Below are 19,583 nucleotides of genomic sequence, written 5' to 3'. Positions count from 1 at the left end.
GTTGGGGCGCCGCAGCCCCGAGGCCGACGGGGCCGCCGCCATCTGCCCTCGCGCCAACATGGAGGCGCGCTTTTGTTGACTCAGGCCCGGCGCAAATCAAGCGCGTCGGGGCGGAGCGCACCGACCCGGCCGCGCCGCGGCGGCTGAGGGGGGCAGGGCCGCCCGGGTCGGGTGTGGGACCCCGGATGCGGGGGCCCCCAACCCAGCCCAACCCAGCCCAGCCCGCCGCGCGCCCCTCCCCGCGCCGCCCGGCCCAGAGCGGCAGGAACGCGGCGGGCACACAACACGCGGCGTCACAAAGCCGAGCCCCGGCGCCCCGGGCGCACCCCCTGGCGTCGCGCCCTCGCGGGTGGGAGGAGCCAAGCCCGCGGCCCCGCCCCTCGCGGGCGCCGTCGCAGCCGCAGCGGCGCGCGCCGCAGAGCATTCTGGGCGAGGCGGCTGACGCCGGAAGGGCGCGCGTGCGCGCGGCGGCGGCGAGGTTATAAAAGGGAAGGAGCCGGCGGCGGGCGGAAGTGGGCGGTTCGGCGGCTCCCGGCGCTGTTGTGGGGTGTCGGGGCCTCCCGAGGGGCGTTCTCCGGAGGTCGCCGGTGCAGGCCGCAGCCGCAGGGCCGCTCGCGCCCGCGCCCCCCGCCTCTCCGCCGGTGCAGTCGGCTCGCGGCCTCCGCCGCGCGCAGGCCCAACATGGCGCAGGAGGTGTCGGAGTACCTGAGCCAGCACCCGCGGGTGGCCGCCTGGGTGGAGGCGCTGCGCGGCGACGGCGAGACGGACAAGCAGTGGCGCCACCGCCGGGAGTTCCTGCTCCGCAACGCCGGCGACCTGGCGCCCGCGGGCGACGGGGCCGCCCCGGCCGCGGAGGAGGCGGCCGGCGCCGAGAGCGCGCCCCGCAGCCGGCCGCTGCAGCAGCTCATCTCCTTCTCCATGGCCTGGGCCAACCACGTCTTCCTCGGGTGCCGGTGAGTGGGGCGCGGCGCCCCCACGCCGCCCTCCCGGGGGGCCCGCCGCCCGCGCCCGGCCGGCGCCCTCGGCGGACCCGCCTGGCGGGGAGGGGAGGCGGCGAAGCGCGGGAACCCCGGGCCCGGCCGCCCTCCGAGGGTGGGGGGGGGGGCAGCGCTGCCCGGCCCGACGCGGCCCCGCCCCGGGGTGCCCTCGCTGGTGGGGCGCCGGCGGCGGAGGGGCCCGCCGCGCGCTCGTGGACCGACGCTAAGTTGAAAGGTCGGTAAGGCCGACCCCGCCTCCCAGACGCGGGGACATTTGTTTCTGGGGTTCCAGGAAACCGAAACTTCCTGGCGGTTGGTGCACTTGGTGGATTCCCACCAGGAAATGCGGCTCCCGCGGCCCGCCTCGGCGCGCCAGAAGTCGTAGCTTTTTATTTTTTTAATTTATTTATTTTTATATTCTCCATGCAGTTGCACCCGTCGTATTTTGACCCCCAATCCCTCCTTTCCCCGCCCCCCCCACAGTGTCTCTGGTTTATAGTTGCTTGTTGATTTTGATTTTTTTCTTCCTTACAGTTATTCTTTTTAGAAGTCGTAGCTTTTTAAAAAGTGCGGTTTCCTTCTTTTTCAGGTACCCTCAAAAAGTTATGGATAAAATACTTAGTATGGCGGAAGGCATCAAAGTGACAGATGCTCCTACCCATACCACAAGAGACGAACTGGTTGCCAAGGTGAAGAAAAGAGGGATATCGAGTAGCAATGGTTAGCAGATCATAGATGTGACCATACATAGGAGTTTAGACCTTAAGTTTGATAAAATTAGGAATTAATGTTGTTACTAATTTTTTTAACCAGCTAGCATTGAAAATGTAATGTGATTAATCAAGTTGGAATGTTAAACCTAAATTATGTGTCTGTGTGTTTTAGGCTTTGCATTTGATGGTTTCCGTTGATTGTTACAGATGCTGAAGCGTCAGATGTCTATGCTGTTCATTTTTTAATATTAGACATTAATGATGTTAATCTTTGCTGTTTTAAGAAATTAATGACGTGATTCTGCAGTATTTAAAGAAAACAGTAGTCCTGAAATATTTTTGCCTTGTGTTCTTACTTTAACAAGTAATCTGTCTTGTAAGTTTTTATCTCCATGGTATGAGATAGACTTGGTCACGTGTATGTTTTCCTTCTTTTCAGAAGGGGTAGAGGAGCCATTGAAAAAGCGAGTCACGGAAGGGAAAAACAGTTCTGCAGTTGAGCAAGAACTTGCAAAAACGTCTGTGAAAACAGAGCGAGCGTCAGCCCAGCAAGAAAACAGCTCAACCTGTCCTGGGTCCTCTACCAAGTCCGAGAGCAGTGGGAACTCAGCTCGGGGATCCGGCTCCAGTCAGAACAGCTCGGCAAGTGATGGAGACCGGTCTGTTTCCAGCCAAAGCAGCAGCAGCGTTTCCTCTCAGGTAACAGTGGCAGGGTCTGGAAAAGCTTCTGAAGCAGAGGCTCCAGATAAACACAGTTCAGCATCGCTTGTCTCTTCATTGTTGAAATCCAGTGTAAATAGTCATGTGACCCAATCCACTGATGCCAGACAACAAAGTGGATCACCTAAAAAGAGTGTTTTGGAAAGCTCTTCGGTGTCAGCTTCTCAAAGCACGTCAGAGGTAGAGGTGCCCTTGTTGGGGTCCTCAGGAAGCTCAGAAGTAGAGTTGCCATTGTTGTCTTCTAAACCTTGTTCAGAGACAGCTTCAAGTGGGTTAACTGCCAAAACTTGTTCAGAGGCCAGTCTTTCATCATCAGTTTCTAAAAACAGTTCCTCATCAGGCACATCCTTGCTAACTCCCAAGAGCAGCAGCACCTCAACAAGTACATCAATGCTGACTTCCAAAAGCACTTCACAGGTAGCTGCATCACTGTTAGCTTCTAAGAGCAGCTCCCAGCCCAGTGGATCTCTGGTTTCCAAAAGCACTTCCTTAGCAAGTGTGTCCCAGCTGGCCTCTAAGAGTAGTTCTCAGACTAGCACATCACAGTTGCCTTCTAAAAGTACTTCACAGTCAAGTGAGAGTTCTGTCAAATTCTCTTATTGCAAGTTAACCAATGAAGATGTGAAACAGAAGCAGCCTTTTTTCAATAGACTGTATAAAACGGTGGCGTGGAAGTTGGTAGCTGTTGGTGGCTTTAGTCCCAATGTGAATCATGGAGAGCTCCTGAATGCAGCCATAGAGGCTTTGAAAGCAACACTGGATGTGTTTTTTGTCCCACTAAAAGAACTGGCAGACCTGCCTCAAAATAAGAGCTCTCAAGAAAATATTGTTTGTGAATTGAGGTGCAAGTCTGTGTATTTGGGTACTGGCTGTGGAAAAAGCAAAGAAAATGCAAAAGCTGTTGCATCAAGAGAAGCACTGAAGTTGTTTCTCAAGAAAAAGGTGGTGGTAAGAATATGTAAAAGGAAATACAGAGGCAGCGAAATAGAAGACCTAGTGCTCCTTGATGAAGAATCAAGGCCCGTAAACTTACCTCCGGCATTAAAACATCCGCAAGAACTACTATAATATGTCCAAAGCAGCACTGCAGGTATCTGGCATTGGAGGAAAAAAACTGGCTTACTTTTGTATAATATAAAACATAGGCTTTCACAAATTTTGTATTGCTTTTTTCCAGTTTTGCAGAAAATTTACATTCTAGTTCTCTTCACACAGTAGAAATTGTAAATAATTTATGACTGACAGTAGACATTGAAAGATACACATATGCAGCATACCTGGATGCTGCTTTATTTGCTTAAGAAAAGACTGTCTTCTATTTTTAATGATAAATTAGGTACGATGTGTAGTTCTGTAGAGTCATGAAACTTTTGTACTACTTTCAATTTGGTGAAAATGTATTAAGTTGTCTACCATGCTTTTTTTTTTTTCCCTTAGCTGAATAAACTTTCACATGAAAAGGGGACCATAGTGTTTGAATGTCTGGAAGCTGTAAAGCTTAGGGTTTAAAAATTGCTGAACATGTCTGTTAAAGAGTAAGAGAAAAAATAGTTGCCTCAGACTATTTTTATGAGAAGTTGTAAGCATTTTTTAGATATAAAGCAGTATAAAGTACTTAAGGTTATTTTATTCTGAAGTTGTTTAAAATTCACCATAATTTTGACTGCTGCAGATTCTTTAAGTGGATTAATTTATGTTTTGAGGTAAAACAATTTACACTTTTTCTTAAAGGACATAAATGTGGGTTTCTATATTAAGCATATTTTGTGACTACTATTAACAGATTGATTTGTTTAGATATTAAATGCTTTAAGCTATTTTACCTTTTCAAGAAGTTGTGTGGTTTTTTTTTTTTTTGCCTCTCCCTCCACATCCCCTCCCCCCATCAGTAATTCCCAATTCCTACAAATGGTCTGGTTGTTGGAAACTGCACCAGGGAGTTTCGCAAGGTGATCTGAATAGCCTTTTATGGGTAGGGAAGTTACAGTTTTCAAAACTGGAGCTAGGAGGTTTTGTTTACAGATCTCAGAACAGCCTGGAGAGCTGAGCTCAAACTGGCCCAAGAGGTTCTCTTTGTGACCTTTCTCATGGTTTTCTCTGCGCTGTACAGTGAGCAGTAGTGGTGATAAAGTACAGAGACAAATGCAGAAAATACCTTTATGTGCCACTTTGTCTTGGAATAGGAAAGTTGATGTAGAACTCTTAGGTAGAAACTCTGCATTCTGGAAATAATGGATGTGGACACTCTGCTTACCTGAAAGAATCAGTATTTTACCAGGTGACCTTTATAAATGACTGATTTTTGAGGATAAATTGGATACATAAGCCCCTATTCTATAAACCGGTTTCCTTTACTGTGAGAAACAATAACCTGAGTGTCTTGAACACAGTTCTCCTTATTTCACTTTGTATTTCGTGGGACAGTGATTGCCAGGAAGAGGCGCCAAGTGTTACAAGAGGTTTCTATCATATCTCCGACGAGGTGGTTTGGTAATTTTTTTTTTTTTTAAAGATTTATTTATACAAGAACTGGGTTTCAGGTCAGAAGCGTGGGAGGTTGAGGGAATTCATCAGAGAGCAGGGAGCAGAACAGGCAGACAGACGAAGTACACTGCTGAGGGCAGCAGCAGGCAAGGCGGGAGAGGTCTGCCAATGTGGGTTTCTCCCTGGTCAGCCGGAAATCAAACCCGTGCTGCAGAGGCTGCGGACAGCTTCACAGTGCTGAGCTCAACCCGCTGCGCCACTGGGGAGGCCCAGGTTTGGTAATTTCTTAAGTGAATTTGTTTCAAGTCAATATAAAAATTATAGGAAGCCTTTGATGGGGTAGAATTTGAGGAAGCTACTTCATGTGAAACAGCTTTTCATTGCATTTGCTATGATTTTAAAAAAGTAATAAAAATTTAAAGAGTCCCTGATTTAAGAGAAACGTGTATGTCAAATTGAAGATAATACAGAATGCTGGGGGAAAGCCTAAAATCTTGTTGAGATAGAATCTTGGTTCTGCCTCTAAATTTTAACTTCATGTGTACAGGAGGACTCAGATTTCCCATCCGGACCTGCGAAGATTCAGGATGCATTGATGGTGTGCCGTGTAGCACAGGCTTTCATAGTTTATTGCTTATGTGTTTGCACTTCCTGACATTCTTGAAATGACCTATTCTCATTTGGCCCATTTTACAAATGAAACATTAAGTTCTGCAAATCCCTATCATTCCAGATCTCAGCCCTCAATATGTTGAAATGCTTCTTAACCTTTCTCACTCTACTCAAGTTTCTGAAAACCTCCTTAGGCTTTGGTTTTCTACCAGTTTGATTTTTTTTTTTTAAAGATTGATTTATGCATACAGGCCAGAGGTGGGGGGCGGGGGGTGGACGGCAGGTGTGTGTCAGAGGATTCACCAGAGACACAGTGGGGAACAGAATAGGCAGACTTGACTGAAGTACACTGCTGAGGGGAGCAGCGGGTAAGACAGGAGAGGTCTGCTTCACCATGTGGGTGGCTACCTGGCCGGCTGGGGATGAAACTTATGCTGCAGAGGCTGCAGATTGCTTCATAGTGCTGTGCTTAACCCTTTGTGCCACCAGGGAGGCTCTCTACCAGTTTTTTTAAGTGACTGAAACAACTCACCAAAGCTTAATTTTTTTTAAATGAGTCACATCAGGAGCTTTTGTGCTTACTAATATTTCTTAGTACTTGCATGTCTTACATTCTCAACTAGCAAACCATCCCATGTGGGTGTAGTAAATTTGCAATCAAAAATTGAGTCTGGGCCTCCCTGGTGGCGCAAGGGGTTAAGATGCAACCTATGAAGCTGTCCACAGCCACTGCAGCTTGAGTTCGATCCTGAGCTAAGGAGCTACCCACATGGCGCAGCACACCTCTCCTGCCTCACCTGCTGCTCCCCTCAGCAGTGTATTTCAGTCAATCTGCCTTTTCTGCTCCCTACTGTGACTCTGGTGAATCCTCTCACCACTACCACCACCCCGCACATCTGGCCTGTACCCCAGTTCTTATGTGCATAAATAAATGTTTAAAAAATTTTAGTCAATAGATGATAGAGGTGCAGAATACAGATTTTTTTTTAGTCAATGAGACAAGATAATGATGTCCTGAGACTTCCTGGTTGTAAAATCAGGATTTTTTTTCAAATGGTAAAATGGAAAGTTGACTGAAAAATGGTATTGTCATAAGTTTTTAGCCCAAATTCTTGGGGCCTGCCTACTGTCGTTACTGGCTGGCATAATTGTCTTAGGAAGTGTGTGCTTCCAAGACTTTTGTACATTATCATCAAAAGCCAGATCCAACATCTGTGTGAACAGGCTATCGTTTTCCCTGCCAAGCAGCGTGATGGAGATTTCTCCCTACCGTTTAGATTCCTGAGTAAGGGGAAGGTAGCAGAAGCAGCAGCTGGCAAACAGGTCAGTCCTACCTTTGTGCTGTTGTCATGTTTTAAGGGGAATTTGTGGACTTGGTCTGAAAAATTGTGCCTAAGTCCTGTATTAACACACTTTCTAGAAACTGGTAAGTATATATTTTAGCATTAAAAAATATCTTCTGTGGTTGATGAAAAGTTCTTGGTAACTTACTACCATTTAAGCCAAGCTAGATAAAAGTGGTTGTCAGGCTCTTTTTTCCACTGCTCTGCAAGAAAAATATGAACAGATTTTTCACATTTCCTTGGCATTCCTGCAAACAGCTTAGTTGTGATCCAGCTGGAGCCATCTCTTCCTCATTTTTTTATTATCAACTTTACTCTCTCTACTTTCCGATTCCCCTTCTTAAAACTCATTACCTGAAAATGAGTATTAATTTTTAAAGTTCTGTTTCTTTGCTGTTTATGCAGCAAGAAATGCAGTGGACGAGGTCCCAATCTAAATTGACTTTAACTTGGAAAGGAAAACAATAAACACGAAGGGCATTCTTTATTAGTAAAAACGAATAGAATCAGAATCCTTGAAAATCATCAGGAAACAGCCAAACTAAGTAACATAGTCCCTGGAACTACAAAGGCATCTAGAAGTGGGTGTATAATACATCTGACCTGAAACAGGAAGGAATGTCAGTACAAATGCATAAGAAGCTAAGCATCACCTCTTGTCTCAAGTCTTTTCAGGTAAGTTGGAATTTGAAATTACGAAACCCGAGTTCTGGATATATAACCAGTGGTTTTCAAACTTCACTTAGAAGTTTGAAGAAAAATGGAACCACTCAGAGCAGAACTATTTCCGTTGAAGGAATGCCTTCTCCCATCCGTTCTCAATTCCTGCAGCACCTCCCTGGACTGGAGCAGAAAGAGGTTTAGCCATGAGAAGGCCCAGGGTGGATGCCAGCTTCCTTCTGCAATAGCTTTTAGAGCGGATTAAGCAGAAAACCACGTTTACTACGAAATGGAACCAATTTGTTTTTCAAGTAGCATGCCATATTAGAATCAGCAATTAGTAGGCACTCGGGTCAGGCTTAAGGGACCAGCACATAAATTAGTATATAATTCACACTAACAGTTGCTGCCACCTCTTTTTTATTGTGAAATGCAATTACAGAAATCCATAAGGACATTAAAGTTCAAGAATTTTCAGATGAATGTCCATATAGTCATTGCTACTTCAAAGAAATGAAACTCAGCACGAAGAACTCCCCGCCGAACACCACTCCCCGGGGGCCTGCGGTGTGCTGCTGTCACGGGCCCCCCAAGTGGGTTAATGTTGTTGATCCTATGTTACAAATGAGAAAGCAAGACTTTTGAATTGTTCCCATCAAATCACAGAACTAACAAATACTGAAGCAGGGACTTCAATCCAGTCTTCATACAGAAAACTAAACAATGACTTGGTTTAATTTGGGGCAACTAGTGTGAACGCCAACCAAACATGCTGCCATACTTGTTTCATATATTTCAGGAAACAGTAAGTGCAGCCACACTTTGAGGAAAATTTGAGAAATTTTATTTAAATTAGGAAGCCTTAAAAAAAATTGATACAGCTCACTAATCCTGTCTCTTTTTCTACACTAGCTAAGTTAAAAACGGTCCTTATGAAATAGAGACTAGCCATCCGTGGAAGCATGTGTACTTCATCTTGCTGCCTGCACCATGCTCCGTGGGACAGTTTCCATGCATGTTCAACCTGCGGCTTGGAAACCCGTTTGGGGTAAAGTACGTGCCCCTTTCTGTCTGCCCTTGTATTTCATCTCGGAATGTTGAATGCAATTGAAAACTATGAAAAAAATGTAAAATAATGCTATTTTGAAAATATTCGTTGCCCTCCCTATAACATTGTCTAGCAGTCACTCTGCCCTTGGGATGCAGACAGGAGAGGAAGGATCCTGTGGCTTTAGGGAGGTCTGCACCAGGGTGTGCAAGAACGTCACAGGGTCCATTCCAGCCCTGGTGGAAATTAGGCAGAAGGGAGGCAGGCACAGGAGGCGAGGGGCCTGGCCTCAGACCTTCATGCGTGCCAGAATCACCCGTGCGAGTGATGAGCATTTGTTTAATAAGGTTGCTTTGTTCATCCTGTGACATCTGACGCATCACTCCTTAGGAGGGCCCAGAGGTGGATAAAAAGGACTTGATTGGGGGCCTCCCTGGTGGCACAAGCGGTTGAGTGCCACACTGTGAAGCAGTCCACAGCCTCTGCAGCACAGGTTTGATCCTGGCCGGCCGGTAAGAATCCTACATGGCGCAGCAGACCTCTCCTGCCGCCCGCTGCTCCCCTCAGCAGTGTATTTCATCAGCCTGCCTGTTCTGTTCCCTGCTCTGTCTCTGGTGAATCCTCTCACCCCCTGCTCCTCTGGCCTATACCCCAGTTCTTGGATGCATAAATAAAATAAATCTTAAAAAAAGAATTTAAAATTTATCCCTTCTTATTATAAGGGAATCTGGGTCACCACATATCAAAGTCCCTACTGACTTTTTAAAAAATTTATTTATACAAGCACTGGGTACAGTCAGAAGCTTGGGAGGGTGAGAGAATTCACCAGAGCCAGAGTGGGGAACAGAACAGGCAGACTGACGAAATACACTGCTGAGGGGAGAAGCGGGTGCGGCAGGAGAAGTCTGCACACCATGTGGGGCCCTCGCTGGTGGCCTGGGATTGAACCGGCGCTGCAGAGGCTGCTGGCAGCTTCACAGCCCAGTGCTCAACCGCTGCGCCATCAGGGGAGGCCCCCCTACTGACTCTTGAGACCCATGGCAGATAAACTATTAACACCATGTTGACTTTCTATTGCTGCCAGAACATGGTGGCTTCACACAGCTCTAGGCTAGAGCCCAAGCCAGTCTCCCACACACATCAAGTTGTGGGCAGCTCTGTCTCCCCTGCAGAGGCTCTGAAGGACAACATGCTTCCTTGCCTTTTGCAGCTTCTGGTGCCAGCGGCATGCCCGAGGCTCATGGTCCACTTCCGTCACCTTCGACACCCGCTGAGCCCTCAGGTGAGCCCTCGAATTGCCTCACACTGGCTCTACCTCTGCTGTCACATTCCTTTGTCTGACCCCAACTTCTCGGCCTCCCTTTTCCACTTGTATGACCCCTGTGATTTTGTTGGGGGTACACGGATAACCCCCCTATTTAAGATCACCTGATTAGTCCATGATCTGATCAACTTTAATTCCATCTGCAATCTTAATTCTCCTTTGCCATGTAACACAACCTTCTCACAGCATAGGGGTCAGGGCCTAGGACTGAGGATAGGGCTATCTGTGCAGGTCCATTAGTCTGCTTACTGCAGAGAGGCTTGAATTTGCCACCACCATCATCATTTATCTTCAGAACGTTGGTTTTTTAACTTCATAAGTGACAAGTAGAGACTGCCTTGCTGCATGCAGAGGGGGAGACACGCCTTAACAATAGCTCCTCCTGCATCCACGCGTCGCTTGAGTTGGATAAACTTGCTTGAAATGATGTCTAACCACAAGCAGCTTCTCTGCCATCTAATCCTAAGCATATACTAAGGAGACCCTTTCTCCTCCAGGTACCCCTAGATGACCGACTTTTTCTTATGGGCTAAGCTACAGCAGTAACACTGCTGCTACGATGGCAAAACAGTTGTTGAGTTTTCCAAGCCTTCTTCAGGATGTGGCAGACGGAGCAGAACCGCAGCTCCGCCAAAATGAGGCTAGAGGGTGTGATAATAGCCACAAAAAATGCCCTGTGGCTAACTCTCCTTCTTAGTTATTGCTTGACAACCACATGAATGTGAAATGTCAACCTCTCATTGCTGAACAAAATACATCTCTGGATTTACAGTTCTCAGAACAACTGGACAAATCGCCGAAAGGGAATGTGTCATTATTAGGACTCTCTGCGGTATGTTCTTCGCAGCCATAACAGGTAAATCCTAGGCACTTTTTATTTATTTTTTTTTATTTATTTATTTTTTTAATTTTATAGAGGCATGTTTATTTATTTATTTATTTGTTTATTTGCTTGTTTTGTTTATACATGCACTGGGTACAGTCAGAAGCGCGGGAGGGTGAGAGAATTCACCAGAGCCAGAGCGGGGAGCAGAGCAGGCAGAAGGACCGAAGTACACTGCTGAGGGGAGCAGCGGGCCGCAGGAGAGGTCTGCGCGCCATGTGGGACCCTCCTCTGGTGACTGGGGAGCAGCCGGGGATCGAACCGGTGCCGCAGAGGCTGCGGGCAGGTTCGCAACCCAGCGCTCAACCGCTGCGCCACCGGGGAGGCCCCTTAGGTACTTTTTAAAAAGCCACACCAATTGCCTTTAAGGACTGTAAATTTCATCATGCACACCCTAAAATGGTGACAGGAACAGAGGAGCGCAGCAGCCTCGTGGAGTCATGCTCTTCCAGGCCGCCAGGGAGAGTCTGGGAACTTAAGTTGTCAGTGCTCTCCCACCATCCAAGAGAGCATGTGGGTTCAGGGGTGAGCGCAGGGCCCACTGGCGGGGGGCACTCACAGCCAGTGAACCCCATGACCGGCTGGCTGCCCTGGCCAAGCAAAGGTGATGTGTTTCTCACGCACTCACCCTGACATCGGGTGTATTCACACGTCTCCCCAATACTAACAGTTCCCCAAAGGGGATACTTGGACCTAAAAACTGGCAGCCTGAGGGACTTTGCAGGTATTGGCTCACACTCAGGATCTTCAGGTCGCATGAGCAGCTGACGCTCAGAGATACTTTTGTGACTAAGAAAGCTTGCATGACATGTTAAAATGAAATTGTTGATAAGCAAAGAAAAAAATGCTCTTGTACATTTGTAAATTGGGAAGGAAGAGCTACAGAGAAGTGTGGTCAGTGGCAGCAGAGATGGAATAAGAATGAGCCTTCCCGGGGTGAGGCCAGAATGGAATCGGCACTTAGAAGAATGTGCAGAATTTGGGGACAAATAGTAGTTGCTCATCGTATGTTCGTAAGGTTCTGCTGTGATAGGGGCCAGTTTCCACTTTGAGATACATAGTGTCAAGTTGGCATGTTGATCTTATCTTTTGAGAGGTCATCCAAAAGTGTCAAAGAAAATGAGAAAAAATTCCCTGGTCCTCCCTGGTGGCACAAAGGGTTAAGTCTCAGCACTATGAAGCTGTGCTCAGCCTCTGCAGCACAAGTTCAATCCCCGGCCAAGGAGGTGACCCACATGGCGCACCAGACCTCTCCTGTCTCTCCCACTGCTCCCCTCAGCAGTGTGTTTCTGTAGATCCACCTGTTCTGCTCCCTACTGTGTCTCTGGTGAATCTTCTCTCAATCTGCCCCCTCCACCCTGCCCAGCACACACACCCCCCCCCCGGCCTAAACCCCAGCTCTTGTATGCATAAATATGTTTTATTTTATTTATTTATTTTTTTAAAGATTTATTTATTTATTTATACAAGCACTGGGTACAGTCAGAAGCACGGGAGGGTGAGACAATTCACCAGAGCCAGAGCGGGGAGCACAGCAGGCAGAAGGACCGAAGTACACTGCTGAGGGGAGCAGCGGGCGGCAGGAGAGGTCTGCGCGCCATGTGGGACCCTCCTTCTGTGGCCTGGGGAGCAGCCGGGGATTGAACCGCCGCCGCAGAGGCTGCGGGCAGCTTCGCAACCCAGTGCTCAACCGCAGCGCCACCGGGGAAGCCCTGCATAAATATGTTTTAAAAAATATTTTTTAAAAAAGGCACTTTGGCTAAAAATCATTTTTATTTTTAAAGAAGGGGAAACTCTTGTGCATTTCCACATTATATACACCTGCCAGACCTTATTACCCTCTCAGGTAGTAGCAAGTTGTGAAACACTTGTAGGCCAGCTTGGATATGGTTAAAAAAGATCAAGCATGAAGTTTGAAAGAAGTAACTGATTCTACCTGCACCCCCGCTAGGAGCCTTGACTTCCCCGTGGGGAGCCCCACAGTCAAGCCCAAAGGTGGAAGCAGGTTTCCCTGAGGCAGCTGCGCAGGGCGCCCCGAGGCTTAGGTGAAAAGCCCGACATGCGCTCCCGGGGCCACCAGGGGGCAGCACTAGGGCATCCTAGCGCAGGGAATAACCTTGAAAAGGAAGGAAAAAGCGATAAACATTTATTCCACGCACTCCTGTTGGACAGCTCGTGCGCCAAACACTGGAGGCGCTTGCAGCTGCCGGCCCACGGAGCGGCGGTAACAGGTGTCCGCAGCAAAGTTGCCTGCTGCCCATTCTGCTATGGTTTCCCCCAGCACTCTCTCCTCCTGCACACCCTGGTCAGCTTGGAACAAACCCCGAGTTGTTCTTACTGCTCGGCCGGCCTCTCTCGCGGTCTGCCCCACTTTTGGATGAGGCCCGACTCACTTCTAAGTGGAACACAGAGATTGTCACTCTTGCCTGATCCTTTCTTACAGGCAGAGTCAGACTTTTGTCCTGTCAATGTCATCATAGTGTTACAGGGCAGGGAGAGGGGCAGCCCAAACCCCGCAAACCTGCCTATTTTATACAGGGTTCTGCCATCCGCCGCATCAACACAAAACATGAGACTTTCATGGGAAGGGACTTTAACACAGCTAGGAAACAATACAGGAAAGGCAAAAAATTTAATTTCTAAATCAAGCACCCAGAGTGACCTGTCCCCTCCTGGGTGAAACTCCATCCAAAGGGGACTGGCCAAGAGCAAGGCCCCAGAGCCTGCCCCAAGTCTAAAGCATCCTCCAGTGGGGACCCACAGAAAAGGGTCAGAAACAACCAGACAAGCCCGGAAGGAAAAGAGTAAAATCAAACTCAAGATAAAAGCTGCCATGGTCACCTCCCCACGGGTCTCACCCACATCTGTGTCACCCCGTCCACGACCAAAAGACAAGCGCAGTTTCTTCACTTGTCTCTAGGCTCCATGCACCTCCTCCAGGTCTCCTTCTGGCTCCATCCTGCTTCCTTCCTCAGTCTCTTCTGCAGCTTCTTCTCTTCCTGCTCAGCTCCACCCTCCCTTGGGTGGGGCAGGAACCTGGAACCTCCCCCTTTCCTGGGGACCCCCCCTGTTACAATAGGACCTTATTTATTTTTTCCTCTGGGCCTGCAAAGGCAGATTATTTATCATCAGGTCCTTTATAAAAGTTTTCAAACCCTTGATCTAACCATCGTTCTCTCTCCACACAACCTCAAGACTCGAGCCTATGCCGGCTCTACCTTCTGCCTGCCTCCTCGCTCACCCTGCTCCCCTTTCTTTTACTCAACCACCCCCCCGTCCTTCTCTTCAGGACTTTTATTCTTGCTGCATCTTTTACCTGGAATGCCTTTACAGCTTCGTTCTTGTCCGCTAGGTCTTACCTCAAATATCCTACCTACAGTGAGCTGCCCCTACCTGTTAGTCTCTATCGAAAAATCACCCTCTTTAATTTCTTTCACAGTCATCTCACTTAGTTGCCACTCAGCCATTTCTAGTGTTTCCTTCCCTAGAAGGAAAGCTTCATGAGGTCAGGCCACTTCCTGTCTCATTCATCAGAGATTGTCAAGAACACTGCTCAGCCACTTCTTTTAATTGTGGTAATATGCGTATAAAATCAACATTTTTGAGAGGGCGGTTCAGCGATCCTAAGTAGCTATTGTGGTGCTACCCTCACCACCATCTACCTCCAGAACTTTGTCATCCTCGTCTCTCCTCCCCCCAACACCATTTTACTTCCTATGGATTTAACACTCTAGGTAAATTTGTCAGCTGAATCCTGCAATATGTGTCTTTTTGTCACTGACTTAATTCCTTTAGTTTAATGTCTGTAAGGCTTATCCACATTGTAGCATGTGTCAGAATCCCCTGCCTTATTTTTTATTATTTTTAAATTTTTTTAAAGATTTATTTATGCATACAAGAGCTGGGGTGTAGGCCAGAGGTGGGGGTGAGGGATGGGGTGGGGGGGTGAGAGGATTCACCAGAGACAGAGTGGGGAGCAGAACAGGCGGATCTACTGAAACACACTGCTGAGGGGAGCAGCAGGGAGACAGGAGAGGTCTGCTGCGCCATGTGGGTAGCTCCCTGGCTGGGGATCGAACTCATGCTGCAGAGGAGCTGATAGCTTCACAGTGCTGGGACTTAACCCCTTGCACCGCCAGGGAGGCCCTCTCCTGCCTTTTTAAAATCAAATAATTGTAAGTACTTACCACATTCAACTCAGTCATTCACCGATGAATACTGTAGAAATTTCCTAGTTTAAAATAATTTTGGCTTCTGGTGGCAGGGTCTGGGAAGAGATGACGGCGCCTTGTCTGGACTGCTAGGGGTGAGATGCCGCTCCTGAGGCAGTCCAGCTGATGGGTGAGCCAGATAAGGCAGGGGCTGGAGGCAAGGGCCTTTGGGAGGGCCATTGGCCACCAGTGGAATGAAAAAATCTGGCAAAAAGTCAGCTGTTCCTTGTGCCTGAGGCGCTGGTGAGCCTTCATTTCATTCCTGTTTAAATGTCTGGATTCCCTGCCATGTCTGTTGCCATCAATAGCCAGAATAAAGTAACGTGGAGCTTGCTGCACTTTTAAGAGCAAACTTTTTGTAAAAATAAAAAGACATAAAGAGGCTCATTGTTATGAGACCAGGCACCTTACAGCCCTTTCTTAGCTGTGAGGTCCGAGGAAACCCAGTGCAGATGACACGTGACAACACACACTTGCCAATGTGGTTCCACTTTCTTCTTAAATATGCACCATCATCCATAAAGCTTGATTGACTCCTGCCAATTTCAGTGGTCTCTTCTGCCTTTCCTCTGCATAAATTACTAACTTGCTTTTATTTCTGCTTATGCCTTTATTTCTGCTTATGCTCCCCCAGCCTATGAGCCCTATTTCCCTGGAGAGACTATTAGTGTCTCTTGGACATGGACCAAAGATGTGTTTTATTTTAAATCCATGTACAGCAGGTACATATATTGATTATTCTTTTCCCAGTGAATCCTGTTAAGACTCGGATGGACAAATTGGGTTTTAGATTTCTTCAGCAGTGTTTATGGTTGTTTCCTTTGGTGACCCCAGAGTGACTCACAGAACCCACAGCAGGTTGTACAGGTGACTGAGATTTATTTACTACAGTAAAAGGTAGAGAGCGCAACAGGGAAAAGATGCATCAGAGAGGCCAGCCGGGCTAGCACAGGCTTCTGATGTCCTCTGAAGCACCACAAGGAATTGCCTCCGCTAGCAGCCACTGGCAAGTGTGTGTAGAATGACTCTGCCCATAGAAGCCTGTTTGAGTCTTGGGTCCAAGACTTGTATGGCTAGCTGTTACCGTACCCATATTCTGCTATGCAATCACTCATGGCAACCGAATCTCAGCACCCCAACAGGGAAACCAGGTGTGTACATGTTTGCCCAACACAACCTGATGAGATAGTACGTGGGATCCACAGTTCTGGGTGTATGTAACGTCATACTCCCCAGCATAAGAAACACCTAAGGGGCAAATTCCCAGGGCTGCCCATGGTCAGTCACGGCTCCCCAGGAGACATGCACGAGGGTGAGCGACCTGACCCGCTGCATGAAGTCTTTCTTTATCAGGCTCTCTGCATGTCCTTGTGGTCACTGTTACCAACTCCACATTTGCTAAGAAAAAGAATACAAACCTAATTAAGTCTTAGCATATGGGAGGATTTTTTTTTTAAGATTTATTTATTTATGCATACAAGAACTGGGGTACAGGCTAGAGGTGTGGGAGGTGAGAGGATTCACCAGAGACAGAGCGGGGAACAGAACAGGCAGATGGACCGAAGTACAGTGCTGAGGGAGCAGCGGGCGAGACAGGAGAGGTCTGCTGCGCCATGTGGGTAGCTCCCTGGCCAGGGATCGAACTCACACTGCAGCATCTGCAGACAGCTTCACAGTGCTGCGCTCAACCTCTTGCACCACCAGGGAGGCCCTGGAAGGATATTTTTAAGACCACTATATGTCTAAATCATTTCCTCTAGTCATTACCCTCCTAACCCATTCCTAGTTCCAATTTCTGTAGCTGGCAGTTCTTCACAAACAAGAATGTATAGGAGGCAGATCAGAAACCAATAGGAAGCAAGAATTTATGCTGTTTGGAAGAGGAGACCTAAAATGAATGGAGCCCAAAGATGTGAAAAACTACATGGTTGTAATCCTGGTGTGACTAAATTTATCTCTCTTCCCCACATGCCTGCTTTGCCTTCTGGATTCTTTATTTCCCATAGCCTTGCCATTATCTGCTTAGGACTCAAGCCAAAGCCCTAGATGACTTCTCTTCTTCCCCACCCCCTAAATACAGAAAAGACACTAGGCCCAGCTGATATTACCTCCTAGAAAGTTCCTGAATCTATCTCCTTATTTCCTTAGGACTCATACCTGTTAATTGCTCCTTTCTTGCTTCTGCTTCCCTCTCCCCACAGGCTGTGATTCACAACAGCGTAACTGTCACTCCTATTTTTTCCTAGAAAGCAGCATCCACACACCGAAGCATAATTTTCTGAAAAAAACCCTCTTGTATGAAGTCTTGGAACCGCTCATGTCACTCCATTTTTTTTGTTCTCCTGTGTGTATACATCTATGATATCCATTTTATTGGAAAGGATTTCTATTCTGAGTTAAAAAACAGGTCTACTGGAATGGAATCAATTTTTTGAAGTTCTCTGGGCCATGCAACAGAAATAGTGAGAGCTGCCTCCTGTGCCTCCCTCCTTGCTTCATGACATCTGCGCTCATCTTTCAGGCTTTTTCCTTAGCTGCTACACTCAGATTCCTCCTCATTAGACACTTGTGAATCAGTGCTATGCAGAGAAGACGGCAGCTCAGAGAGAGGCCTGGGAAGGCTCCTTCTTGGGGAGTCTTATTTCATAGGTCCCTTCTGAGGGCATAGGCAGAGTAACAGATGCATTAACCTGCAACATCAATCTGAACAGGAATTTGCAAACACCTGAATCACAAAAATGATAAAATTGATTCCACATAAACCTAAAGTATTCAAATGAGATTCTACAAAGAGTTTAAATAGGGGCCTCCCTGGTGGCACCAGGGTAAAGACGCAACCTGTAAAGCTATCCACAGCCACTGCAGCATGAGTTCGATCCCCGGCCAGCCAGGGAGCAATCCACATGGCGCAGCAGACCTCTCCTGACTTGCCCGCTGCTCCCCTCAGCAATGTACTTCGGTCGATCTGCCTGTTCTATTCCCCACTCTGTCTCTGGTGAATTCTCTCACCCCACGCACCTCTGGCCTGGATCCCAGCTCTTGTATGCATAAATAAATAAATATTTTTTTAAAAAAAGTTTAAATAGCTCCTGACTCCTTGAGGACCATACTGAATGAGGAAAAAGGTTACTGTCCGTAGTTCTGAACTATTTCCAGCGAGTCACGAAAGTGTTTCCAGTCACGAAAATGTTTCTGCATCAAAAGTGTTAGATTCGTTCCTAAAGTCGGAAGTCCTTAAGAGCTTCAAATTTAATTTCGAAGTTTGGTTTTCATTTTGTGTAATATGTGCAATTAAAACACTGGCATGCAAAGTACAGACACTGCTAACAGCAGCAGTAGAAAAATTCCGAAGTACAGGACTCAGTCTAAATATCCAGTGCCTCTACGTGTGGGCTCCTGTCCTCGTAGGCAGCATGCACGTGCATTTTGCTATTCTCAAACATGCAGGAAGTTTGGTTGCTCCTTTATTTTAAATAAACAAAGCATAAATTGTCTTAAAGTAATACCTGAAGCAACAAAATCAATTGTAAAAAATAATATTTGTGTAAACGAAACCTTCCTCCAAGTCCAGGTATCCAGGCCTGAGTCAGCTACCATCACTCGGTATTGCTGGCCTCTTTACAGACATCTATTTCCTGAATACAGAAAATTAGGGCTATTCTAGAGAGGGCGTCACACAAGAAAGTCACTAGGCTCCTCTGAATTATTTTTGAATCAAGGTGCCAGTTCGCAGAGATTAGATGAGCTAGGTCATCCGTGCGTCCTGTGTCTTCTGTTGTGCACACAAGCATCACACATAGTTTCCATACATGTCATTTACGCACCGTGACCCCTGCATGTTGATAATGCTGTCCCACCACCATCCGTGGCTCTAGTGAGCATTCCTTTCCCTCCACTAATCATTCCTTTTCCTGATTCTTCTATTTTCCACACTACAAATCTTGTTAGCCCCTGATAATTTCCATACATTTTCCCTTATCTCTTTTATAACTGTTTTTCCCCATCACTCCAGTTCTAGTACTTCCTGTAGTCATATAGCAGCAGGAAATATTTCTACCATCACTTTACGTAGTTCTTCAAGGCCCTTTCTCTGAAAAATGCCATTTCTGTGATCAAAGGCTATTATGCTGAAGTGTGCCAGTTAGAAACAGCCAAAGAAATTATACCTGGCCTGTGCTTAGAAAATAAAGTTTCCTAAAGCTGACAAAAACGACTGAGGGCAGTCTAAAAATGAAGGAAAATCAGATACATTATTTGTATAAAATTAATATCTTCATTGTCAAGACCAGGTCATCTTTATACCACATTTAAAATTATGTTGTGTAACAATATAAGATTTAAACAAAATAAGGTTGCCAGAAACACATCCATAAAGTGAGATATACTAGTTTCCATATATAGGAGTCAGAAAACCTCAATTTATGGAAATAAATTAGATAACTAATCCAAAAACTGTCATCCATGGAAGATAAATCAATATTCACCAAAAGCTGGGTTAAATTAACCATGCCAGAGCAATTAATGTAACAATAGCTCCGATAAGGTCTCATGAAATGATCAATGTGAATCATTTAAAAGGAACAAAAGATTGAGCAGAAAGCAGGTCAC

General features: G+C 46.9%; 1 protein-coding gene across 2 annotated transcripts; it reads left to right on the top strand.

Moving 5' to 3' along the window:
- Positions 1 to 681: 681 nt before the first annotated feature.
- Positions 682 to 3,478, top strand: CDKN2AIP (CDKN2A interacting protein; the record flags this gene model as incomplete). Of its 2 annotated transcripts, XM_084231229.1 has the most annotated exons (3): positions 682 to 953; positions 1,567 to 1,697; positions 2,130 to 3,478. In XM_084231229.1, 3 exons carry the CDS (start codon positions 682 to 684, stop codon positions 3,476 to 3,478), a joined length of 1,752 nt encoding a protein of 583 aa, XP_084087355.1. The 2 variants fall into 2 exon arrangements, with proteins under 2 accessions (XP_084087355.1, XP_084087356.1); XM_084231230.1 differs by lacking the exon at positions 2,130 to 3,478 and having other exon boundaries at positions 1,567 to 1,880.
- Between the last annotated feature and the right edge of the window lie 16,105 nt (positions 3,479 to 19,583).

Source organism: Talpa europaea (genome assembly GCF_964194135.1).
Source record: "Talpa europaea genome assembly, chromosome: 4".
Lineage (NCBI taxonomy): Eukaryota > Metazoa > Chordata > Mammalia > Eulipotyphla > Talpidae > Talpa > Talpa europaea.
Note: the sequence above shows the minus strand (reverse complement) of the source record. Positions and strands in the feature narration are given on the sequence as shown.